Source organism: Pyrus communis, chromosome 13 (assembly GCF_041283825.1).
Source record: "Pyrus communis isolate YQ-2024b chromosome 13, ASM4128382v1, whole genome shotgun sequence".
Taxonomy (NCBI): domain Eukaryota; kingdom Viridiplantae; phylum Streptophyta; class Magnoliopsida; order Rosales; family Rosaceae; genus Pyrus; species Pyrus communis.
Window position 1 is genome coordinate 1,716,033 of NC_142577.1, and position 27,166 is coordinate 1,743,198.

The following is a 27,166-nucleotide window of genomic DNA, read 5'->3' on the forward strand; positions in this document are numbered from 1 at the left end:
AAAAAATCGTATGGTTAGTTTTCAAACATATTTTGTAACTTATTTTTTTGCTTTTGGATTTGTTACTATACTTATTTTATTTTGGTTCCAAGTTAATTAGACTTAGTAAGAATGATTGGTATTCCAGTTTATATGAAATTTGGTAATACTGAACCATCCTGAAATACCGAAAATATTTCGGGAATCTTGAAAATTGAGAATACCCAAATTTCGATTTGGAATTGATCTTCAAATTCCCTCCCGAAAATTTTCGGTTTCGGATTCAAAATTCCATTTTCGTAGGATCCCATACCGAACCTCTGCTAGTTTCGCTACCACTCAAGTCCGACTGAAATTCAATAGGTCGACCGGTTTATAGCGATATGAATTTATAAAATATTGATAAAAGAACAAAATTTAAACGAAATATACAGAAAATAACCGCAATCCATTCGACAAACGACGGAACAAGTCGTATGACTAGTGTCCCAACTAAAAAATAATCCACATTTAACAATTCATCCTGTAGAGATGAGGACTATTCAGACTATTCTACCAAATTAATTAATTTAAAGCAATCAGTTGTTACTCTAAGATCATATACACCCAGTCATTTACAAAACATGGACATTTGAATCACGAAATGATGGAAGAGAAAAATAAAAAGGGAGTGCGGTTGTGTAAGGTAAATTAGCCAGAGGATTGTACACGCAACTTGTTGGCAACGTAGAGCAGATGGCTGATGTTCGTTGGAGGATAGTTCTGCAGTAGTTTGAGATTTGAGGTAAAATCACCTGCTAGCAAGCGCCTCCGAATGAGAATCAACATTGCACAGCATACTCGAAGAAGGGTTTCCTACAATTTGTTAGTTAGATTCATCGTTAGCCTACGAACGAACAAACAAAAGACAGAGCCAAAAGCAAAGGCAAACCCCAAAAAGTGCGGAGTGACTTAGTCCTCAGGACCTCAACCACAAGCAAGATTGATATTTTTTTATTTGGTCAGATATTATTGACAATCTAAGGGTGGTGATTAACACCCTGAAAACAAAGGAGAGGTAATAATAAGTAACCTAAAGTCGGAAAGGATATGATACTACCTGAGGACCTTCGGGATCACTTAAAAGTGTGTCCCAAATGTGAAGGCTGTCTGCGAAATTGAACTCCTGGGTTAAGAGGAGGGTGATCCACCTAAATGCATAAAATTGGGGATTGACCTGTCATTTAAAATAAGAACCCAGTCAGTCCTATATAAAGAATTCTGGCGATCTAAATATGATATTCTCGAATCACCTTGAAAACCTTAACATGATGAATATTTAAGCACTATTTTACTATTTCTAAGGCTGTCAACAGGTGACACAATAATTCTCTCAGCCATCTTCGAAAAATTATTGACTTTGATCAAATCTTTTAGGAGATTAGTAAAAGATAGTGATAGACAGTCACTGGATAAGCTTGGACCCAGAAATAGAAAGAATCTAATAACAAATTAGTTTCAAGGCAATATTTATTCGAGGAGTCATAAAGCGCGTATTGAAAAGAAAATTAACATTAAAAACTTTGATAACAGATAATTTGACCTTTAAGGTTTTGTTCAAATTCGTAAAACATATACACAATGATTACCTTATCTAGCTACAAAAATCAGTAAACAGAAGATACACCAAGTGTGCCACACTCGACCATTAGCCACCCATTTTGATTCAGAGAAAAACATATTCAAAGATAGAGAATGTCTTACTTTGGTTGTGATCTCGAGATGACGCCATAGCTCTTCATCATGTTCCTTCAAAAGTTGTGACAATCTTGTTATTGTGGAACGAATTCCAACAACACTATTATCGAGTTGCTGACAGAAATGGTCACGGAAGCCACTCAATAATTCAACAAAACAAAAGAACGTGTCTGCTTCAGCAGAGGCCTACAAAACTTGACATTTGGAAACAATGAGCAAAAGTGACCTAATACGATAAATAGAATGATAATGAAAGTGTTAATGCACAAAAGCATAATGACAACAAACTGACGTATATCATTGTGTCCATCCCTTGCCCACACATTAACACAATTTATCGTTCACAGACAACACTATAATCAGTTGCTCAATATTTTCTTTTGTTATAGAGAAAACATAGGCAATGCTGAAAGGTTTTCATGATAAACTGCTCTCAATTCTTTTTCTTCAGGTGAATTAAATTCTGCCACCTGTGAGTTGGGGTCAACATTTGCCCCTTATTTCGTGCACGTTACCCTTTTTTCATAATTAAGCCTACAAGTCTGGAAATGTATACCATATGAATATATATACCAGAAGAACATGCATTTCAAATTAAATGAATGACAACCAGAAAGTCAACATCTCCAAACACCGAGTACCTAAATTTTAAACCTCACATAGAACATGCTATGGTCTGAAATTTAAATACAGAGTGGCTTGTAAACTAAATAGAAAAAACATATGGCACTCTTACCGCATCTTCCTCGTTGGGATCATTTTTTAATACATAAAACAGTGGTGCCAAAATTTCGTTCATCCCTTGAACATATCTTATACCAGGATTTAGCTTTGCAAATATAACCAGGATGGTCTTCAAAGCATCCTGAAATTGTTATATACATAGTCAGCCAAATGGCTTGTATTTGACAATTTTATGGCGGGTCTGTACCATAGTTTGAGCTGGACATCAAACAAAAACCTGATTAGATTTAGCATCTTGAGAGTCTCCTGAGAAGAAGTGCATGTCTGGATGTGTGCGCTTTACATCTCGGTCAATTTGTTCTATGATCTCTGTGTCCTACATGACCCAAAATTGGAGTTACATACAAAAATGAGGTTTTGCACCAGAAATTGTTACCACCATTCTATAATGGTACAACATGACAAGGAACTAAGATTTACACAAAAAATTGGAAATATGAGTTATATCAGAGATATGGCCAAAACAAGCTATGCTCTTAACTTACAACTGCAGCACATCCCAATTATACTTGAAAACCTTGCGTCTCTTATCAATTCTGCCAAAAAAACAGTTGGTTTGTTTGTACCATAATTTTTATTACTCTGAAAAATATTTATTTACAGAGTTGGCTTATAAAAAACATTATTTTGCATTGTGCACATTATGGAATTGGAAGAAAGTGTAGACACGAGCTGAAACAAGAAACAAGAAACTGCAATTTGGTCCTCTGATTCTATCTTCGTAGGGTGTAGGTTTGTGGATGAGTTGTTGATCCAAAAGGCCGTCAGGGCTTGATCTAAGGATGAACAGTTGATGAATGGATCTTCAAGGGGCGTTGGGCTTGATCTTGAAGAATGGGTGTATGAGTTTGTTGAGGTTGTTGATCCAAAGGGCCGTTGGGGCTTGATCTTAGGATAAACGGATGATGAATGATGAACACTTTCTTCAAGGGGCCGTCGGGGCTTGATCTTGAGTTAGTGGGAATTCTTTAAGGGCCGTTGGGGCTTGATCTTGAAGGAGGATTTGATGAAGAACGAAAAGTGCTTTCTTGATCCTTCGGGATTTGCTTGAGAGCTTTAGAGTTTCAAGGCTTCAAGGTTTTGGTGTAATGTAAATTTCTCTTTTTTTCCTCTTTTTCCAAAATGAATGTCTTGGCTTCCTATTTATAGAATTCCAAAACTTGATTTTTGGATTTAAATAATCAGATGAAATAAATCATTTCTGCCAAGTATTGACACGTGTCCTATTTGATGACTTTTCCAATTTATTTCGATTTTTCGTGGAGTCACACGCTACATGTAAAATTTATGTGACACGTGAGCGTTGAAATTTTAATTATTGGTCAACATTCATTTCACCGAAATTTTGATGTCTACAAATGCCCCCACTTCAAGGCGCGTCGTAGACATGTGCTTGTCACGTGTAGAAGATGCGTTTTGAAGTCCCTTAATGTAGATGTCAACCCAAGGACCGTCAAGGCTTGATCTTGAATTGGGCTGGAAATTTCTTCAAGGGCCATCGAGGCTTGATCTTGAGTTCGACTGGAAGATTTTCTGGTTTCCTCCAATCGTTGATTTTCCACAAGCTTAATCTTGAACTGGGCTGGAGGATTCTTTTGGTCTCCTCCGAAGGTCTGAACTTACTCCTTTTATCTGGAGTTGAATTTAATTCAAGGGTGGTGAACACTTGATTTTGAATCGGACTTGTGATTTCTTCAAGGGGCCGTCGAGGCTTGATCTTGAGTGAAAATAAGACCATGAGTGGTTTCAGGATTCAGACACATGGCAGGCAAGCATGAGGTGGAGGTGATGACCTGTTTCTTTGTTCAATCTTTCCAATTCATATTTGAAGAGGGTTAGAGGATGACTCAGCATATGCAGTTGTTGCGTTTGCTGACGATCCACAAGATTGATGTTTCATTGCCACTCGTCTTAGCTGTTCTCCAGGCAGATGCGATCCCTTCTCTGGAAGCGTATCAACCGTTGAAGATGACTACTCGAGAGCAACGCTAGGTAAGCAACCAGGGAATAGATTCCAGGTAGTCGATTCCAGATCGGAAGATTGACTCCAAGTGCCGGCTGATTGCTCTCTTTCACTTTACTATGCGAGTAAGAACAAGGACAAAGGAAAGGACATGGAGAAAGCATGATATGAGATACCTTTACTTTTGAAGAAGCAGCGAATGAATCAGCACATATATTTGTTGTGCTTGCCTCCACATGCTTCGATGCATCATTTTCACTTGCCTTACTTGCTCCCTTTGCAGAAGTGGTATTTCCTTATGCAGGTTTGGCATCTTCTCTTGTAGTATTTGTCCTCTGATACAGGAGTGGAATGCAAACCTTGCATTTGAATGGACCATCACTTCTTGGTGGCAGCGCAAGTTTGAGTGGATGTTCCGACATATTGCTTTCTCTGTCCTTGTCTTGGCAGGTGAGAACAAGGGCAAAGGAAAAGACAGGGAAAAAGCATGATATGAGATACCTTTGCTTTCGTCCTTGATGATATGAGATACTTTTGCTTTTGAAGAAGCAGCGAATGAATCAGCACATATATTTGTTGTGCTTGTCTCCACATGTTTCGATCTACCGTTTCCTCCTGCCTCATCTGTACTCCAGACATCTGGTATCTTCTTTGGGAAAGAAGAAAATTGAGTATTTCGAGAGGCTTTGCTGGAAGTGCGCCCTCAGAGATGAGGAAGAGTTGGGCATTTTTTTGCAGGTCTGCCTTGGCATAAAAGATGAAGGTCGACATATATAGGGATTTCCCAATAGCAAGTGGTGGTACTGTTCCTTTACCATTGTCGACAACTGTTGGGTAATTGAAACAGTAAGATTCACGCGTTCTCAACTTTGTCAGAAATCTTTGGCAAAGTTGCTTGTAATGTCTGCAAAGTTGAGGTTACATGTGAAAGGTACTGACAAGTTTTGATCCAGCAAATCCGGTTTTTTTTTTTTGAAATTCAAAGAGTGATGACTCTTCGATCCTTGAATAAGCGGCCCAGCTTTTGAGGTTCGGAGGGTGTTACCTCTTTGATTTCTGAACAAACGCTTCTTCGATTTTTGAGCAAGCGTCTCTTCGATTTCTGAACAAACGCTTCTTCGATTTTTGAGCAAGCGTCTCTTCGATTTCTGAACAAACGCCTCTTTGATTTCTGAGCAAGCGCCTCTTCGATTTCTGAATGAACAACCCTGTTCCTCCTTTTTTTATAGAGGCAAAAATTGTGTGGTAGTTGGGATAATGACCTCCACGCATTTTCAACTTTGTCAGAGATCTTTGACAAAGTTGCACGTGTTATCTGAAAAGCCGAGATTGTGTCTGAAGAGCGTTGCCGAACTTTACGCAGGAAAATCCGGCTTTTAAGATTTGAAGAGTGGTGTCTCTTCAATTTTTTGAATCGGTGGTCGTGTCGCCTCTCCTTTTTATAGAGGTATCGATTACCTCCAACTTGCACACTTTGAAGATTGCCCATTCGTGAAAATCGTCTCCGGTGTATTTTGTTTTAACGATCCTTTGAGATTTTACTCCATCCAACCCTTCTCTTTTAACACCTTTGAAAATGGCTAACCCATCTAACATTTGCTTAGATTTGAGTCTCAGCAGTGATACGGGCGCGCCGCGTCAAGGTAATATATGGCGTCCGTCTTTCTTATCTTCTAGTGGCCCTCTTACAGGTGAAGACTCTGTGATGAAGGATGCAACAAAAGCTACAATAGTAGCTAGGAACCTCCTTACTCCTAGAGATAGTAGGCTGCTTTCAGGATGGTCCGATGAGTTGGCCGTTCAAGAGTCCCTAGCTCTCAGTGTTCAGTGTGCAGGCTCCGTGTCCAACATGGGCCAACGCCTACTTGCTCAATCCCGTCAAGTTGAATCATTGATGGCGGAGGTGGAAAATCTTAAACAAGAGATCCAACAACTTAAGCGCGAGAATAGAGGTTTGCACGTGCTTGCAAATAATTATTCGACAAGCATGAAGAGGAAGCTTGATGAGCTGCAAGAATCTGAAGGTCGAATTCAAAGTGACCGTCACAAGCTTGCGGCTTTCTTCCAGAGGCACCTTTTTCCTGCGTCATCTAGCGTTCCACCAAGTATTGAGGCCTCGAATGATCTATCTTCGATGCCTTCCGCTCCTAGAGTTTTGCCAAGTAGTGGGGCTTCACGTGAACAACCTTTGTGAAAGCTCCATCTTTTTTTTTTTTTTTTTTTTGTACTCACTTGTAATTTCTCGAAGATTAATGGACATGCTTTATTTTATTCAGTGTATTGTGCTAAATACAGATAAAACATATACATCACCAAGATGTGTTTTTTTTTTTTTTTTTTTTTTTTTTTTTCACTTGATGTCGTCCATCGTCATTCCTTTTTATTTTATTTTATTATTTTTTTTATTCTTTACCTTCATCATTGCTTCCCAACATCATCATTGCTTTCCAACATCATCATTCTCTTTTATTTTATTTTTTTTTTCAACATCATCATTGCTACCTCTCCACCATCATTCCCTTTTATTTTATTTTATTATTATTTTTTTTTCTTTTCTTTGCTTTCGGTGGCGCTGATCCACCAAGATTCCACCATTTCTTTTTCTTTCCAGACTGGCGTGTCCCTTTTTTTTTTTCTTTTAATAATAATTTTTTTTTATATATATATTCCCAACATGGTGCAGGGAGGAAATGCAGAGGAGCTTGGAGTAGTAGGAGGTAAGAGACGGAGAAAGTCTTTGGGTGTGAGTTGACAAACTTTGGTTTTGTCAATCACATTCAAAGGCAGCAGCAGAGGCAAGCAGATGTGAGTTGACAAACTTTGGTTTTGTTAATCACATTCACAGGTAGCGACCATGGCGGAAGTGCAGAAGCAGCCAGAGCTTGAAGTAGTGCAAAGCGTCGAGCTTCACGATCGGCTAATCGTTTGACAGCGGTCATTGAAGTTCTTCGCCGATTTTGACCACGGTGGCCGGAGTGAGGAGCTTGAGGTAGTTAGTGGATGCTGTTGCTGCGGCTATGGAGTTTGGAGAGCTGAAGCAGCGGAGTTCGGAGAGCTTGAAGATGGAGCACAGCCGTTAGGTGGTCAATGATCGAAGGGAGAAGGCCGCGCTGCTCAACCTTAGAGAGAGACAAACTGCCCATACAGCAGCATGAAGATCTTACTGGGGTAGATGGGCAGAATGGAGAGCATGGACGAAGAGCTCAACGAAGACGGAGACGGCTCGGGGTTTGGTGGATTTGTCGCTAGTGGATCAGAAATCCTTGTCCATATGCTGCAGGCTGAGATGCGGCAGAAGGGTCTTCGACTAACATCACGAATCATCTTTGTTTGTTGGAGCTTTTTTTTTCCAATTCCTAATTTAAACTGGAATTCGAATGAAACTTGGTCAGCAACCACTATCGCCCATTCTTCTTTGGCTGGGCTTTCTTCGGGTTTCTGTCTCGATGAAGAACACCAAAAAGCTTTTGAAGACGACTATGGCCCGTCGACCGACAGAAGTTTGGGACCATAGCTGGGCATGTTGGGTTCCTCTTCCCTACTTGTTCAAACGTGCAGAGTGATGGCTTCTTCTCCATTGCACCTCTGAAAAGAGAAAGAGATGTCGAAAACTTCTTTCACGTTGAAAACTTCTTTATACATGTTAAAGTGGGTTTGCCTACACTTAAGACCCATGCCAACTCAAAGAAACAGAAGTTGAAGTCCACAAAAAGGAGCAGCCTAAATCCAGGCCCAGTGCCATCATCATCCCCAGCTCGCTCGAGCAGCCGGATTCCACTAGCCCAAATCCAGGCCCAGCTCTCTCTCTCTCTCTCTCTCTAATTTGTGGTCGAGTCATCCACCGAGTCACAGAGTTATTCCGCCATGAAAGAAGACCAAGACCAATACCGAGAAGCCTCTACCGGCGAAAAGCGAAAGCTGGAAGACAGCAGCATCAGCATCCTACTGGCCAAGCAGAAGTCCCAGCATTGTTGAAGTTGCATTCCCACAGCTTCCTGCAGCCTCTTGGGTGTCTAAAGAAGTTTTCGACATCTCTCTTTCTCTCTTCAAAGATGCAACGGAGAAGAAACCATCATCCTCCATGTTTGAACAAGTGGAGAAGAAGAACCCATCGCGCCCAACGATGGTCCCGAAACCCGCCGATGATGCAAGGACGGTTTCGAACAAAACAACAGCAGTGACGAACGAACAAGCAGCAGCCTTTCCTTCTTTGCATAACGCTGCAGCAACCGCCGACGTCAGGCAGAAGCCCAAACAGAGACAGCAGCTACGCCATGTCTTTGCCGTCATCAACACCCTGCAACTTGTGATGTCCAACGGAGATTTCACCAAAACACAGCAGCAAACCGTCTTCCCACATCTTCCTGCAGCCTCTTGGGTGTCTAAAGAAGTTTTCGACATCTCTCTTTCTCTTTTCAGAGATGCAATGGAGAAGAAGTCATCACTCTGCACGTTTGAACAAGTAGGGAAGAGGAACCCAACATGCCCAGCTATGGTCCCAAACTTTTGTCGGTCGATGGGGAATATATATATAAAAAAAAAAATTATTATTAAAAGGAAAAAAAAGGGACACGCCAGTCTGGAAAGAAGAAGAAATGGTGGAATCTTGGTGGATCAGCGCCACCGAAAGCAAAGAAAAGAAAAAAAAATAATAAAATAAAATAAAAAAGAATGATGGTAGAGAGTTAGCAATGATGATGTTGAAAAAAAATAATAATAAAATAAAATAAAAGGGAATGATGATGTTGGAAAGCAATGATGATGTTGGGAAGCAATGATGAAGGTAAAGAATAAAAAAAATAATAAAATAAAATAAAAGGAAATGATGATGGACGGCATCAAGTGAAAAAAAAAAAAACAAACAAAAAAAACAAAAAAAAAAAACACATCTTGGTGATGTATATGTTTTATCTGTATTTAGCACAATACACTGAATAAAATAAAACATGTCCATTAATCTCCGAGAAATTATAAGTGCGTACAAAAAAAAAAAAAAAAAAAAAAAAAAAAAAAAAGATGAAGCTTTCACAAAGGTTGTTCACGTGAAGCCCCACTACTTGGCAAAACTCCAGGAGCGGGAGGGATCGAAGATAGATCATTCGAGGCCTCAATACTTGGTGGAACGCTAGATGACGCAAGAAAAAAGTGCCTCTGGAAGAAAGCCGCAAGCCTGTGACGGTCACTTTGAATTCGATCTTCAGATTCTTGCAGCTCATCAAGCTTCCTCTTCATGCTCGTCGAATAATTATTTGCAAGCACGTGCAAACCTCTATTCTCGCGCTTAAGCTGCTGGATCTCTTGTTTAAGATTTTCCACCTCCGCCATCAATGATTCACCTTGACGGGATCGAGCAAGTAGGCGTTGGCCCATGTTGGACACGGAGCCCGCACACTGAACACTGAGAGCTAGGGACTCTTGAACGGCCAACTCATCGGACCGTCCTGAAAGCAGCCTACTATCTCTAGGAGTGAGGAGGTTTCTAGCTACTATTGTAGCTGTTGTTGCATCCTTCATCACGGAATCTTCACCTATAAGAGGGCCACTAGAAGATAAGAAAGACGGGCGTCATACATTACCTTGACGCGGCGCGCCCGTATCACGGCTGAGACTCAAATCTAAGCAAATGTTAGATGGGTTAGCCATTTTCAAAGGTGTTAAAAGAGAAGGGTTGGATGGAGTAAAATCTCAAAGGGCCGTTAAAACAAAATACACCGGAGACGATTTTCACGAATGGGCAATCTTCAAAGTGTGCACGTTGGAGGTAATCGATACCTCTATAAAAAAGAGAGGCGACACGACCACGGATTCAAAAAAAATTGAAGAGACACCACTTTTCAAATCTTAAAAGCCGGATTTTCCTGCGTAAAGTTTGGCAACGCTCTTCAGACACAATCTCGGCTTTTCAGATAACACGTGTAACTTTGTCAAAGATCTCTGACAAAGTTGAAAAAGCGTGAAGGTCATTACCCCAATTACCACACTTTTGCCGACAAGCGTGGATGACAAAGCCGCATCCGCACTACTACTTACCATTAAAATTTCTATATATGTCAACATTCATGGCAAGGCATACATCCAAAAACGCATGACTCTTCTTCTCAGCCGAGAATGTAGCTGCAACCAAACCTCTCAACATGGCTGTTTATTCATAAATTGAAAAGGCATTTGCTCAAAAAATCGAAGAAGCGTTTGTTCAGAAATTGAAGAGGTGCATTTTTCATTCTTGATAATCAGTTGAGCAAGTTTGCTCGGTAAATCAATTGAGCAAGTCAAATGGGTAATTACCTGGAAGAATTGATTCCAGACACTGGACTTCCCAAGACTCAATGGATGCTCCCCATGAGGTATTTCAGATCTTGATAGCAACCCCTTGCTTTGACATTTTAATTCATCATTGTCACAAGTAATGCAGTTATCCATCTTCCTTGTGATTTCTGACTGACTAGCCAAAGGAAACATTCAGAAAGCCATTTATCACAGAAATTAAAAAATGCAAAAATGTATGAACCACATAGCATATTAAGACCTTTCATTTTTCAATTTATCTTAACAAATTAAAATCCCACAAAGCTGGCTAAGCAGTCACCAAGAAACATGCAATATAAAATACTACAAAGAGAAACAAAGATAACTGTACTGCCATGGATGGCAAGACTGTTAACATTTGCAGTAAAACTTGGTGGGTTACGCTCCTCTCAATTTCAGGAATGAATTTAATGACATAGTCTTTCCAGGACAAAAATCGGCCGCTAACCAATCTTTTCACTAATAGGATTACCAGCTGATGCTTGAATCTTATCAATTTTTTTTATTCTTCAACATCTCTATGAATTTGAACAACTGTGATTAAAACTTGTAGCAACTTTCTAGAGAAATGTTTGCCCAATATAGAAAAGCGTTAGCTGCCCTGCAGATCAAAGCAACCACTTAACCTTATGTCATCAATCTAGCTTTTCTGTTTGATCTTCAAAATCCAAACAAGAAGATAAAATGACAGAGATAAAACAGTAAACATGACTTACAGGATTCATCAAAAGCTCATCTTTAAAATGCTTGTACTGTGACCTCTTTTTAGCTAACTCGGACAACCAAAGTCCCCGATCTGGTGGTAGATATCCGAGTAAAAGCTGCAAGGAACAATTACCAATCATTAAAACTAATCCAGTTCCTTGTCTGCAACAGGTAAAATCAGAATTGCACACTTCTTTTACTATGTACTGCTCCATCGGCTAGATGGGTAACTCTCAAGTCCTCAAGCATCATTCTGTCCATCATAAAGCTAAATTTACGAGAAATTGCCTACATTTTCTCTAGAAATAAACAAGTCCTAAACACTAAATGAAATCAAACAAAAAAAAAAAAAAAAAAACCGAAACATTATCACCTTCCAAACTGTAGACCGTATCCCAGCACCATCTGGTATGCCCTGAGATGAAATTCTCCGCAATTCGTGCAAATTAATCACCTTCCTCGACAGCTGCAAACACAAAATTAAGAAAAACCCAATCATTCATCAGCAATACATGCACAGGGAGAGAGAGTGAGCGGCAAACCTCGGCCAAGAGCTGAGACTGTCTGGAGATATCTTCGGGGGATGGAGCAGTGTTGTTGCTCTTGTCTTCGTGATCCGGAAATGAATCTGAGAATTGGGGCTCGGGAAGACGCTTGTCTTCTCTGGTGGATTTGGGAGGGGCAACAGGGATTGGGGGTTCAACCGTGGAAGGCGGGTCAGAGTCGGAGACAGAATACCTAGAAATTGGAGTGGTGGTGGCGGCGGCGGCGGCGGTGGGATTGGAGTTGTAGCGTTGGACGAGATCATCGTCGATGGAAGGGGAGGGCGTGGAGGAGGACCAGAGCGAGCTGTTGAGCCATTCGGGGACTCGCTTCTTCACCATTTGAGGTGAGTGAAACATGCAATTTGGGGGAATTTGATCGATTGGATTGAATGTCTAGGGTTTCTTTATTTCTTTTTGGAGTGTTTCTGTGAGCTGACGACGGAGCTTCTTTCTTCTGCTTGTTTTGTCACCACGAGTCCCTTGTCGGAGGAAGAAAGACGAGTGCCGGTAACACAGAACGGAGAGAGATTGATTGAGGTGAGGTGTGTGCTTTAACCCTTTATTTATTTATTTATTTATTTTATTCTTCTATTTATTTATTTTTTTTTTTTTATTCTTCACAAGTAATATTAGAGAGTTTTAGCAAAAAGTTCATGATACTATTTATTTTAATAAAAAATTATATTTTTATACTAAAAGGCCAAACCTGGTACTATTTAATTTACCCTTTATTTTTTCCTTATCGTTAAAACTCAAAGTTTTCAAGTTCTTTTCATTAGTTTTCCTATAACATTATCTACGTTACGGTAGGAAGTGTGCTAAACCTCACAATAGGTCAACCATAATAATATAGTTCAAATTCGTCCCTTAAAACCTATCACTTACAAAGGAAAAAGAATATCATTTATCGTAGTAGTAAGGGTGGGTTCGGTTGTTTTACTGTACCAAAACTCTTGTACCAATTATCATACCAAACTTTTGTTATGTAAAAATTCATTACTATTACCATACTAAACTTTCGGTAAACCAAATTTTGGGATGTCAAAATTTTCGGTTGGTATGGTATGATAGCTGACACACCCCGACCAAAGTCGAGGCATGCTAGCCATCACCCAAAGATGACATAACCAAAAGTGTGAGTGATGTAAAAATATGAATAAATTAAAACCAAAACTAGAACTTATTTAAACTAATAAAGTGAGTGCGTAGTAGTGGGTAGAACCCATAGAATACAAACGTTCAGAGCATGAATGACAAATAGTGCAGTCGAAACTAGTTAAGTACTTAATACATAACGGGAACAGTTCCTAAATTTAAACAGGGATATGTCAGAATTGCCGACTAATCCTTGTACGCCACAGAGTAATTCAGCTATTTAGGACCTGAAGGGGCGAAAAACATAAGGGTGAGTGGGCAAAAACAAAAGTTGATAAAATCCATTTATTTTCTGAACATGCTAACTCATTGCTGCAAAACATGTATAGTTTCCAAAAAAATCATATTACGTATAGGCATGAAATCAAATGCAATCAACAGTAAATCCAGAAGTATGTCACATCACAATATCTCAATAGTAATATAAGTAAAATTAGGGGTTCAATCAATCTATACTAGCACATAAGTTGGAGTCACCTAATGCGACCTCATCAAGTTATGCTAGCACACAAGTCGAAGTCGCCTAATGTGACCTGTACGACAGGATTGGGTGTAATCATAACATACGCTCTAGTGCTACAATCACGTGAAGACTGGCGCTAATTGTGGTTACCTATGAGTCAAAGTTGCCTAATGCAACCTGTACAACAGGACTGGCACCTACTTGGATCCAAGGTGAGCATGTGGTGCGGAGGTGAACATACACATTAAAGACTGGCCCTGACCTGGGGTGCAACAATGATGAGCAAACTATATGAATATAAGCATGCATAACAATTCAATAATTCCAATCAACATAATAAACATACGTGACAATAAACTTGTCTGCACATCCCGTAGGATTATTTTAGCATTTCACAACAGTACAACATTTCTTATAACATTATTTAATCATGGCATGATATGCATAAATCAATTCAAAAACATTTATGAAAACTATAAAGTTTATACACACACACACACACAGAAACAAATGCCCACTCATTGATAGGTCGATGGATCGTAGCTCCTTAGCCTTACTTGTCCTCGTACGTTCTAAGGGTAAGTCTCCCTTATATGCGAAACAACTAATAATAATTAGTTAATTAACACATACAACTAAAGCTAGGAAAAACCCCTCACGTGCCGCCTAACCCACGGCTATAGGCGCAGGTTAGAGGTGATAGAAGCCAAGGAATATTCCGTCAGAGTTGACGAAATATCCTGTTAAATGGTAACGAAACTTAACGACGTTACTTGACGCCATTAGAATATTCCGGTAGGCCTTGCCATTCGCCGTTGGGGTTACCGTCTGATTCGCAGGTTTTTGGAAATTTTTGCTGGTTTCTGGATAAAATTTCAAAACCTCATAACTTGTTCATTTCTTAACCATTTTTGAAGAAATTTATATTGAAATGAAGCTCTTGAGGAGTAGAACAAGTTTATACCTTTTGGAAGTCCAAAAATGGATGGGAAGAAGCTTGAAAATGTCTCGAAAATCTCTGCCTAAAACTCGACTCCTTGAAAACATGTGTTCTCGCGACAACTCCACTCCAAACTTAGTCTAGGGACTCTAGGGAGTTGACTAGATGCTTCCACGACCTTCAAAAAATTGTAACTTGGCCGGGATCACGTAGGAGCAGACTCGTCCGAGTCGGAGCTTCCGAGTTGACGAGTCAAAACTTGTCCATTCGACGATTTGTTGGTACGGCTGGGTTCATGGTTTCGAAAGGAATGCAATGGTGGTAGTTTCAAGTCCGATCTAGGATTTTTAAGGTGTGATTTTTATTGTTGCACAGGAAATAAAGGTTCGGTGAGAGAGAGAATGAGTGTGTTTTGATTGGGGGAGAGAAGTGAGAGATAGTCTGATTGGTTGAGTGAGAGTGAGGGTGAATTTGATTGGTGAGGAGGGATTTAGGGAAAAACAAGTGAATGTGAGGGTTTTAGGGGTTGTGATTGGTGAATGTGTGAAGAAAGGGGACACGAATCCCACTTTAAAAAGAAAAAGAGATAAAATTCGTACAATTTGAAATCAAACGTAATCTAACTTTCTATCTAAAATAGTGTTTCCAACACTGAATAATTAATATGCATGTGTACAAATCTACTTGTTGTTTACGTACTTTAATGTAACATAACTTTTTCGTTACCACTTCGTTTCGGGTCTAGTTCGTGCTCATGCGATTGTAACAACAAGTACTATTTAATTACGATAACAAGAAAATAATTTAAATTCGAATAACTATGTCCACGTCACTTTGCCAACAAGGGCATAAACATCAATTTACATACTCGGGGAGAAATTACATGAAAAATTAAGGACGGGTCGCTACAACCTACCCCCCTTAAGAAAAATTCGTTCCCGAAATTTCAACACTACTAAAGATCATACTCAAAGAACAAACATGGATAAAGATCTCACATATGCTCTTCTATCTCCCAAGTAGCTTCCTCAACAGAGTGGTTTCTCCATAAGACTTTCACCATACGAACGGTCTTGTTCTTGAGGACTTCGTCTTTCCAGTCAAGAATCTTCATTGGTACCTCATCATACGTCAAATTCGGGTTAATCTCTAACGGCTGAAGAGGAATCACATGTGATGGATCAAAGACGTATCTCTATAGCATGGACACACGGAACACATTATGCACCCTCGACAACTCTGGAGGTAGATCAAGTCGGTAAGCAACTTCACCAACTTGCTCAATGATCTGGTATGGCCTGATGTAACGAGGACTTAGCTTTCCTTTCTTCCCAAATCATACAACGCCTTTCCACGGTGACAGCTTTAAGAATACCCAATCTCCAACCTTATCTACTTTGTCGGTCGAATGTCTGTCTGCTATACTCTTTTGTCGATCCTAGGCTGCTTTCAGGTTAGCCTTTATCACTTGAATGCTATGTGTCATCTCATCCACAATTTCAGGAAAAACTAAAACTCTTTCACCGACTTCAGACCAACACAATAGGGTACGATATGGTTTCCCATACAATGCTTCAAATGGTGACATACCAATGCTGGAGTGAAAGCTGTTGTTGTAGGGGAATTCTATCAAAGGTAAGCGCTTGTGCCATGTGTCTCCAAACTGCAGGACTGAAGATCTCAACATGTCTTCCAATGTCTGAATAGTTCTCTCTGATTGCCCATCGGTTTAAGGATGATAGGCAGTGCTGTAAAGTAGTTTCAAACCTAAAGCTTCTTGAAAAGCTACCCAGAATTTTGAAGTAAATCTGGGGTTCCGATCAGAAATGATACTAACTGGAACACCATGATACTTGAAGATTTCAGAGACGAAAGGTTTGGCCAACGAGCTTAGCGAGTAATTCTCACGAACATGTAGGAAGTGCGCTAACTTGGTAAGTCGATCTACTATCATCCAGATACCATCATAGCCATTATGTGTACTAGGCAGCTTGTACATGAAATCCATTGTGATATCTTCCTATTTCCACTAGGGTATGGGAAGTGGCTGTAGCAACTTGAATGGTTTCTTTCTTTCTGCTTTGACATGCTAACAGATCGAACAATGACTCACGTACTTCTCAATTCTCTTTTCATTCCAGGCCAGTAGTAGAAAGGTCGGATGGTATGATACATTTTACTACTCCCAAGATGCATCGCATAAGCTGAGATATGCGCCTCATCGAGTATTTCTTTCTTCAGTTCTTCCATATTCGGTACATACATCTGATCGCCTTGCATAAGCATACCATCAGGCCTTCGAATCCTGATATCTCCCCTATTGCCGTTCAACACTGCTTGCTTTAACTCCTGGGATTATGAATTATTCATCTGAGCCTCAAGAACATGATCAAACAAAACTGGCCTGACTTGAAAATTGGCAAGTAGAGCTCTATGGTGATCCACTTCTAAAGCCACTCCAGTAGATCTTAGGTCAGTGAGAAGAGGAACACGACATGCATAAAGAGTATAAAGTTGGCTGTGAGATTTCCTACTAAGAGCATCTGCTACAATATTCACACGACTATGGTGATACTCAATAGTCCAGTTATAATCACTAATCAACTCCATGCACCTACGCTGCCAGAGATTAAGTTTTTTTTTAGTAAAGATATACTTGAGGCTTTTGTGATCGGTGAAGATTCGACACGTTTCTCCATAAAGATAGTGCCTCTAGATTTTCAAAGTGAAAATGATAGCTGCCAATTCAAGATCATGAGTAGGATAATTCATCTTATAAGGCTTGAATTGTCGTGAAGCATATGCAATCACCTTTCCATGTTGCATCAACACACAACCCAGACCATTCAAAGAAATGTCACTATAGATCTCGAAATTCCCACTATCATCAGGAATTGCCAAAACAAGTGCATGAGTGAGACAGTACTTCAACTGTTCAAAACTCCGTTCACAATCATCACTCCATTCAAAATTAACTCATTTCCTAGGCAAACTTGTCAAAGGTAGGGCTATGGTTGAGAAATCTTTCACAAAGCGTCGATAGTAGCCAGTGAGACCAAGAAAACTTCGTACTTCAGTGACAGTCTGAGATTGCTCCCAATTTTCCACTGCTGCTACTTTCTGAGGATCCATGAGAACTCCCTGGGCTGATATCACGTGTCCTAAGAATGACACCTGATCCAGCTAGAACTGGCACTTATTGAAATTAGCGTACAATTGATTCTCCTTTAGCTTCTTCACTCCTAGAATACACCAGAATGTCATCGATGAAAATAATTACGAACTTGTTAAGGTACGGACGAAATACCCAATTCATCAGGTCCATAAAAGCTGCTGAAGCATTAGTTAACCTGAATGGCATCACAAGAAACTCATAATGACCATATAGAGTTTAGAAGGCTATTTTCGGAAGATCATCGCTTCTGATCTTCAACTGATAATAGCCAGACCGTAGGTCGATTTTCAAGAAAACACAAGCACCACGAAGTTGATCGAAAAAATCATCGATATGAGGCAACGAATAATGGTATTTAATCGTCACCCGATTCAGCTGTCTGTAATAGATATAAAGCCTCAAAGTTCCATCTTTCCAACTCATAAACAAGAAGGGAGCTCCCCAGTGCTCGGCTGAATAAACCTTTTTCAACAAGTTCTTGCAACTAGGTTTTTAATTCCTTAACTCCACATGAGCCATACGATAAGGAGTTAGAGAAATAGGATTGGTACCTGGAATTAGGTCGATGGTGAACTCCACTTCACGATCCGACGGTAGGCCAGGTAAATCGTTTGGAAAAAACATTAGGAAAGTGTCTAACTACTCAAACGTCTTCCCTATGAGCAGGAGTCTCCTCAGTCACCACTACATGAGCTAAGTAGCCTTGACAACCTTTCCTCAACATCTGCTTTGCCCTTATGGTGGAGATAACTCCATGTTTTTACGTTCACCAACAAAAGTTACCATAGGTATGCCCTGTCGATGGAAAGTAATCATCTTTTGGTGACAATTCAACATGGAACGATTATAATCTAACCAATCCATACATCAAAATTAACGATGTCCAAGGGTACAAGATTAGCTAGCATTACGACTTCCTTCATGAGAACAGGACATTCTCGATACTCCCAACTAACATAGCAAACTTCACCTTTAGGCATCGAGAACTCCAACTCATAACCGAGGAGAGTGAGGTGAGGTTGAGTCTTTTGAGCAAACGTATGCAAGATAACCGAATGAGTAGCACCTGAGTTAATTAATATTCTAGCAAAATAGCCAAGAACATTCAACATACCTATAATCAAGTTGGGGTTATATTGAGCATCCTACAAGGTGATATGATTGACACGACCCTGTGCCTGCTGTTGGCCTTCGCGACCCCTGTTTCTCTGGTTGCCGCGGCCCTAATTACCTCGACCTTAATTTGTTGGACTAGGCTGCTTGGTCGATGCATCGCTGCTAGAAGCTACATCAAGATTCTGGGACTGTCCCCCGACATACTACTGCGATTCGCCGCCCTGATATGGCGTATAAGCCCCTTGGTACTGTGGATAACCGCCCTGGTAATAAAGATCAGGTGGGTACTGTTATGCTCTTCCTGGATGCTTAGCTATGTCACCCTGGTAATGGTAAGCACCACCATAACCTATCTGTGGGTAGGTGCCAGGTCCTTGAATCTGCAGTAAAGGAACTACAAGTGGTAGTGTAGGAGGCTGATTTTGCTGACTCTGCGGACATTTATTAGCTTTATGCCTCATCTGACCGAAAGTATAGCACCCACTACTTCCTTTTTTTCACTTACCAAAATGACGATTATTACATCTGCGACAGAGTGGAGCACCATAATTGCTAGGGCTCCTCTGATTCTGAAAGCGGGAACTACCTGTGGACTTGTTGCCACTTCATGGCGTATTGGAATTTGAACCACCGCTCAACGATCGACAACTATTACCACTTCTCTTGAAAATTTGAGTCTTTCGAGGGCCAAAAGATGACTACCCCCTGTTATTATTCCTCTGAGCATTATTATTATTATCTTCTTCATCATCGTCATCATTAGGAGCATTCTTGGAACCTTCAACATGAAGCAGAACCATCAAAGAATTCTTGGTAGGTAGAGCAGGGAGTAGAAGTTGCCAAAGAACACAGTCACTTACAAGTCTTCTTTTTAAATAACAGAGCATCTCTCTAGGATTCCCAGCGATCTCGGGACAATAACGGAATAAGTTAGTGAACTTTCGATGGTATTATGTGACTAAAATTTTTCCTTGCTTCAATTTTGTGAATTCTTCTCTCTTTCGATCCTTGTACTTCGAAGGTGTGAATCTAGCCTCAAACAGATGCCTAAAAACATCCCAATTCATGGCATATTGAGCAGACAACAGGCATGACTTATGAGCCCACCATGATCCAGCTCCCAGAAGGAAGAACCAAGTCACTATCTCGACCCATCTCTCCTCTAGAAGGTTCCTATGTTGCTGCATAACTTGGTATGTCAAAATTTTCGGTTGGCATGGTATGATAATAGCTAACACACCCCGACCGGAGTCGAGGCATGCTGGCCGTCTCCCAAAGGTGACATAACCAAAAGTGTGAGTGATGTAAAAATGGGAATAAATTAAGACCAAAACCAGAACTTATTTAAACTAATAAAGTGAGTGCACAGTAGTGGGTAGAACTTATAGAATACAAATGTTCAGAGCATAGATGACAAATAGTGCAATCGACACTAGTTAAGTACTTAATACACAACGAAACACAGTTCCAACATTTAAACAAGGATATGTCAGAATCGCCGGCTAATCCTCGTACGCCACATAGTAATTCAGGTATCTAGGACCTGGATGGGCGAAAAACAAAAGGGTAAGTGGGCAAAAACAAAAGTTTATAAAATCCATTTATTTTCTGAACATACTAACCCCTTGCTATAAAACATATATAGTTTCTAAAAAATCATACTACGTATAGGTATGAAATCAAATGCAATCAACAGTAAATCCAAAAGTATGCCACATCATAATATCTCAACAGTAATATAAGTAAAATCAGGGGTTCAATCAATCTATACTTGCACACAAATCAGAGTCGCCTAATGCGACCTATACTACTGAAGTAATGCGCATCAATCTATGCTACCAAACAAGTCAGAGTTGCCTAATGCGACCTATACGATAGGACTGGGTGTAATCATAGTATACGCTCTAGTGCTACAATCACGTGAAGATCGATGCTAATTGTGGTCACCTGCTAGTCGGAGTTGCCTAATGCAACCTGTATATGCGAAGGTGAACGTACAGGTGAAAGACTGGCCCTGGTCGGGGGTGAGCACTAACACCAGGGTGCAGTAATGATGAGCAGACTACATGAATATAAGCATGCCATAATAATTCAATAATTCCAGTCAACATAATAAACATACCTGACAATAAACTTACCTGCATATCTCGTAGGATTATTTTAGCATTTCACAACAATACAACATTTCTTATAACGTTATTTAATCATGGCATGATACGCATAAATCAATTCAAAAACATTTATGGAAACTATAAAGTTTACACACACACACATATGAAAACAAATGCCCACTCACTGATGCGTCGATGGATCGAAGCCCCCTAGCCTTGCTTGTCCTTGTACGTTCTCAAGGTAAGTCTCCCCTATATGCGAAACAACTAATAATAATTAGTTAATTAACACATACACTAAAAACTAGGAAAACCCCTCATAGTTTGCTCAAATGGAAGGTTTGAATATACGAAAACACTCGACATGACGTCACAAACCTGCACGTGTCAACCACTTGCCTAGCCCATGGCCACATGCAGGTTAGAGGTGGCAGAAGCTAGGGAATATTTCGTCAAAGTTGACGAAATATCCCATTAAATAGTAACTGAATGTAACGGCGTTACCTGACGCCATTAGAATATTCCGTCAACTTTGACGGAATATTCTTCGTCTTCTCCAGTAGGCATTGCCATCCGCCGCCGTTTGGTTTGCTGATTTCTGGGTAAAATTTCAAAACCTAATAACTTGTTCATTTCTTAACCATTTTTGAAGAAATTTATATGAAAATGAAGCCCTTGAGGAGTAGAACAAGTCTGTACCTTTTGGAATCCAAAAATGGACTGGAAGAGGCCTGAAAATGTCTCGACCTAAAACTTGATTCCTTGAAAACGTGTGTTCTCATGTTAATTCGACTCCAAACTTAGTCTAGGGACTCTAGGGAGTTGACTAGGTGCTTCTATGACCTTCAAAAACTTGTAACTCAGCCAGGATCACATTGAAGCAAACTTGTCCGAGTCAGAGCTTCCGAGTTGAAGAGTCAAACTCATCCATTTGACGATTTGTTGGTACAATTGGGTTTGTGGTTTCAAGAGGAATGCAATGGTGGTAGTTCCAAGTCCGATCTAGGATTTTTAAGGTGTGAGTTTTGTTGTTGCAAAAAAAAAAAAAAAAAGGTTCGATGAGAGAGAGAATGAGAAGAAGAATAGAGAGAGAATGAGTGTGTTCTAATTGGGGAAGAGAAGTGAGAAACAGTGTTTCTGATTGGTTGAGTGAGAGTGAGGGTGAGGTTGATTGGTGATGAGGGATTTAGGGAAAGACAAATGAATGTGAGGGTTTTAGGGGTTGTGATTGGTGAATGTGTGAAAAAAGGGGACACGGATCCCACTTTAAAGAGAAAAAGAGATAAAATTAATACAATTCGAAGTCAAACGTAATCTAACTTTCTATCTAAAATAGTGTTTCCAACACTAAATAATTTATACGCATGTCTACAAATCTACCCACTGTTTACATACTTTAATGTAACGTAACTTTTTCGTTACCACTCTGATTTGGGTGTAATTTGTGCTCACTCAATTGTAATAATGAGTATTATTTAATTACGATAACGAGAAAATAATTTAAAGTCAAATGACGATGTTCTCGTCACTTTGCCAAAAGGGCATAAACGTCAATTTATAAACTTGGGGAGAAACTACATGGAAAATTAGGGATGAGTGGTGACAGCTCGTCCCGGACTTTTTGTACCTAGGGTGAAATGACGGTTTTGCCCCTAGTATGGTTTTTTTTTCGTTGTGTGGTTGTTTTTTGATTGGTGGAGTTTGGACCACACACACACCCCCACACTCACCCTCATCCCTATCCCTGTCCCAAGCCCTTCTTTCTCTTCCTTTCCTATTCTTTTCGTATGGACAACACCATAACCCTCGAGATCTTCACGGATCGTGGAAACAAATTATATAGTTGTGCTCGTGAGATCCTTAGGAGTTCCACCATACCCATTTCAGGTAAGGATACCTTCGTTTTCACGTCGAACTCGGGATCCCCCGATTTGGTCACTGTTCATGCACACGTTAATTCTTGTGTTTTTGGGAATTTCAAGCTTGTAGGAAGCTTGGTGAGGTCCTTAGGAGGCTCGGGGTGGTTCGTTTGAAGGTTTTGGACGTCGGGATCGTGAGTTGCAGGTTTGGCCGGAGTTGATGGTGTTTTACCGGCAAGATTCCGTGGGTTTTAGTGCTTGAAAGTGGTATGGATTTGTTCCTCTTGTTGTAAGCTTCATTTTGGTACCAATTTTGTGAAATTTGGTTGAAAAACGAAGAAGATACAAAGTTTTGAAAATTTCCCGGTTTTCCGGTGCCGTCGCTGGGGCTGGAGTTTAGCCAGAGAAGACGACGGAATATTCCATCAGTTTGGACGGAATATTCCTAACGGCGTTAACGGAATCCTTCAGAGTTAACGAAATATTCCTGACGGCGTTAACTGACGCTGTCAGTGTGCCAGGCACATGCCTACGCGTGGGCGGCGTGGTGGTCGTGCCTTGGCCGACGCGTGGGGGCGCGTGCGGCGTCAAAAAATTATTTTAAAAATATGGGGATGTTCATGAGGTTGAGTAGATCACATTGGTGTATTCATACACCCCATTTAAGCATTGTATGAGAAGTTATTTCGTAGTGTTAGTTATGTGCTTTAAAATTAACATATTTATAGTTGTTTCGTATATAGGTGAGACCTATCCCAAGGACGAGCGCGGTCACTCGAGGCAAAGGGGTTACGACCCTTCTACATACCAGTGAGTGAGCTTTTGGTTTTCCATATATACCTATATACTTATGTTTTTCCCAAAAAATGAATGAAATGTTTATACGTTTATATGCCATGCATTATGTTTGCCGTTGATTATGCATTTTTAGTTGCATATCTATATGTGTGTTGGTGCTGCGGACGCACAGGTAAGTGCCAGGTAAGTTATGGTTTATGTTTATGTTCAGTAGTGATTTGAGATAAACCTGCACCCCCGGTGTTAGTGCTCCCGCCCAAAGTTGGGCACAGTCCTTCACGTGATGTTCACCTCCCGCACCACACACTCATCTTGGATCCAAGTTAGGTGCACAGTCCTGTCGTACAGACCACTTTAGGTGGTTCCAACTCGTAGGTGACCCGCGATTATTCGCCCAGCCTTCACGTGATCGTAGAACTTGAGTGTACTTATTATACACCCAGTCCTGTCGTACGGACCACTTTAGGTGGTTCCGACTCGTGTGCAGGTATAGTTAGTGAGTTGGAGATTTGAGCTCTAGATTCAGCCGTACAAGTCACGTTAAGTGACTCCGGCTGACAGATTACATGGCATTGTTTGGCATTACCTGAGTACTTGCATTTTATTTCGAGGCATTTGGCATGGCATATTTCCGAGCATGATTTGTATATATGTATATATTCTATTTTTTTTTGGGAAGTATATAGGTTTTACGGCGAGGGGTTAGAACTTTGTTTATGAAATGGTTTTTGAAAAGCTTTGTTTTTGCCCACTCACGCTTTCTGTTTTGCGCCCCTCCAGGTTCTAGTTTGGCTAGCGCTTTTGGTGGCTCCCCAGAGGATTTTCCCGGCTTATCTGACAAATTATCACCAGTGTAGGACCACCCTCGGGTGTGTTTATTTAGTGTTGTTCTCCCGGACTGCACTAGGTCTTCTGTGCTCAGAACTTTGTTTCTCACACTTACGCTTGCACATGTATGTTATTACTTTGTGTATAGCTGGGTTTTTTATTTATTCGTACTTTTATTATTATTATTTTTAGCTTTCGTACTGTGCACATGGCTACATCACTTCCACGTAACGGCCAGCATGCCCTGATCTCGGTCGGGGTGTGTCACAGGTCATCACATTAGCAATTTCATTATAAACTTTGTATTTAAGTGTGATTGTGTAAATCCTATATTAGATTTGATATTATCTTCCCTTTAGGACTTGTATTCCTTGGAGGAGAAGGATTATTCCCTTCCTTATTAATATAAATAAAGGCACTATGTAAGGGGGAATAACACATCATCTACACAACCTTACAAACACATCTCTCTCTCCCTACTTTCTCTGGCATACGCCCCCTCTCCTATTAGATAAAATAAGCCACAATACGTTATCAGCACGCTTCTACTGCTGCGCTTAGGAATCTGACGTGGAAGTTTTTTTTGCATAAAACCAGTTCATCAATATCATCATGCAATCAGGTTGTTCCAAAACAACGGTTTTTATCTCGATATTTTTGCAACCCTGATAGCATGAACATTCACCATAATGCATGACCCAACTTTATGTTTTTTGAATTTTAGTTTCTACATAAATTGTATACATTATATCCATAATTATTGAATTATGTGTATACATTAAATTATTTTTTAAATGTGCATTAAATTAATCTGGAAATTGAAAAAAATTAAAAAAAAATTTCTAAGGTTCTTCAAACCCATGACTCGAGCCAACCCACATAGCCATCAGCTCCACTTGGAAAACTCAATGCCTATGGCATCCAACCCAGAAACCCTAACTTGCCTGCAGTGAGACCATGACTTTGTCATACGTTTTTCTGCCAATTCAAGACACAGTGTCGTGATTTTGGACCAAAATCATTGAAATTCCAAAAGAATTTCATCGAATTTGGATGAAATTCGAGATTGAATTTAATGGGATTTTTCTTTCGTTCTCCCTGACTTCAGGGTACCTCCCTCCATCACTAGGAACTGGCTCGCTATCGAACCCACGACTCTACACCGAGAACCATGTCCTAAAATCCTGCAACCTGAAGCCGTATCACTGATCTCCTTCCTCGGCGACACAACCTAGTTTAGACCTGGGGTGTTTTGGACTTGACCTAAGCTCACCTAGGCTTTGATTCTCTCAGCCTGCACCTCAGAGCCCAATTGGGCCTTTGTTGGACTCAACCCACGACACCAGCCTGTGGCTATGGTGTTCCCATGTCTTGCGACGCACTAGATTGCATCTTCGCGGGGTTCATTTGATCGTGTCACACTAGATTCCAGCCCAACGTTGGAACATTGGTGCACCGCACCGCAAAACACCAAAGTATACCTCCGCGTGGGCTTAAAGCCTTACCTTGCTCCTTGCATAACTGATCAGAGCCCATATGGGCCTCTAATTTTTTGGGCTTGTTTCTGTAGCTCGTTTGCTGCTACTGGGCTTATAGCCTAATTCGTTTTGGGGCCTGATCAGCCTGTGCCTACTCTAGCCCAATTTTGGGCTTGTACCTCACATCATATATGACAAACCTTGACTCAGAATGTCCACCTAAATACTCGAATCACGATGTGATGGCCAACACCTAGAAGGTGATGAAGCCATAAAGTGTAGTGATGTGAAAAATGTGAATAAATTAAAAACATATAGTAACTAATTCTAGAGTCCGCATGTGAGTGGGGTCGACCCATTTCACATAAGTGATGTTCAGAGGATAAGTAAATTGCAGTAAAAAAAGAGTACGAACATTTATACCGAAAGGAGAAGTCTTCTAGATGACAACTTTTATTAGCAATCCTTGTCGTTAGGAATCTTCTGCCACTAAAATCTTGAAGAGGCGAAAAACAAGGGTAAGTAGGCTTGAAAAATAAAGTTTTGTTCACCCTTTCGAAAATGTGTAACCCCTCACTGTAAAACAAGTATATAGTTTCCCAAAAATATTATAATAATAGTATGTAATAGGTACCCTACAACACAAGTGAGTCAAAAGATGTAGGGCACTACAACAAGGTATCTCAACATTAAATCTCAAATTGTTATCACAAGAAATCAATGCTCATTAATTTATGTAGGCACTCAAGTCCATTGCAAAGATATTCAAACAATGGGATAGGCTAGGTGTAGGTTTTACATTCTAGTACTACATCACGTGAGCTGCGCTAGTCACATCACATACAAGTCCAAAACATCACACAAAAGGACAGGCTGGCACCTAGCTCTTGATCCAAAGCGAATGTAAACGGTGCATGTGAACTACACGTGAAGCTGGTCCTTGGCCCATGACAGTACAAATAACTAAGAGACACCGTGTAATGAGCAGATAAAACGTAAGGATGTTATGCCACAAGTTTATACTCACAAATAATATCAAACATTAAGTGTACGAAAAGTCTATTTGTAAAGCTAAACATGACATGTCACATCATAATATATAAAAGTAGTTGTTAGGAGAATCAAATATATATATATATATATACACGTAAAAACGAAAAGACCCATTCACAAATACATTTAGGTCATAACCGTCCAACTATTATGCCCGCGGTAGTCCTCTAGGTGGTCTACTCCTATACGGAAAATTACTACACTAATCACT

The 27,166-nt window shown here is 40.2% G+C and overlaps 2 protein-coding genes across 3 annotated transcripts; both read right to left on the bottom strand.

Annotated features, from left to right (window-relative positions):
* Nucleotides 1–408: 408 nt before the first annotated feature.
* Nucleotides 409–12,540, bottom strand: LOC137737508 (uncharacterized). 2 transcript variants are annotated; one of them, XM_068477013.2, is made up of 9 exons: nucleotides 11,977–12,540; nucleotides 11,808–11,900; nucleotides 11,446–11,550; nucleotides 10,709–10,861; nucleotides 2,678–2,776; nucleotides 2,453–2,581; nucleotides 1,723–1,902; nucleotides 1,079–1,195; nucleotides 409–834 (listed from the first exon to the last, which is right to left on the bottom strand). In XM_068477013.2, exons 1-9 carry the CDS (start codon nucleotides 12,334–12,336, stop codon nucleotides 670–672), a joined length of 1,401 nt encoding a protein of 466 aa, XP_068333114.2. In that variant the 5' UTR covers nucleotides 12,337–12,540; the 3' UTR covers nucleotides 409–669. The 2 variants fall into 2 exon arrangements, with proteins under 2 accessions (XP_068333114.2, XP_088539110.1); XM_088682984.1 differs by lacking the exon at nucleotides 10,709–10,861 and having other exon boundaries at nucleotides 11,977–12,509.
* Nucleotides 12,541–16,646: 4,106 nt separating this feature from the next.
* On the bottom strand, nucleotides 16,647–17,147 carry LOC148691560 (uncharacterized). The gene is made up of 2 exons (XM_088682876.1): nucleotides 16,947–17,147; nucleotides 16,647–16,886 (listed from the first exon to the last, which is right to left on the bottom strand). The coding sequence occupies exons 1-2, from the start codon at nucleotides 17,145–17,147 to the stop codon at nucleotides 16,647–16,649; spliced, it is 441 nt and encodes a 146-aa protein (XP_088539002.1).
* Nucleotides 17,148–27,166: the final 10,019 nt, after the last annotated feature.

Excerpts from the sequence above, each read along its gene's own strand:
- LOC137737508 (XM_068477013.2), bottom strand. The coding sequence starts at position 12,336 with ATGTTTCACTCACCTCAAATGGTGAAGAAGCGAGTCCCCGAATGGCTC. Across the intron at positions 1,903-2,452 it reads ATCCCAACGAGGAAGATGCG|GCCTCTGCTGAAGCAGACAC; the intron begins GTAAGAGTGCCA and ends CAAGTTTTGTAG. Across the intron at positions 835-1,078 it reads GTGATCCCGAAGGTCCTCAG|GAAACCCTTCTTCGAGTATG; the intron begins GTAGTATCATAT and ends AACAAATTGTAG.
- LOC148691560 (XM_088682876.1), bottom strand. The coding sequence starts at position 17,147 with ATGGAGTTGATTAGTGATTATAACTGGACTATTGAGTATCACCATAGT. Across the intron at positions 16,887-16,946 it reads CTCTACTTGCCAATTTTCAA|GAGTTAAAGCAAGCAGTGTT; the intron begins GTCAGGCCAGTT and ends TCATAATCCCAG.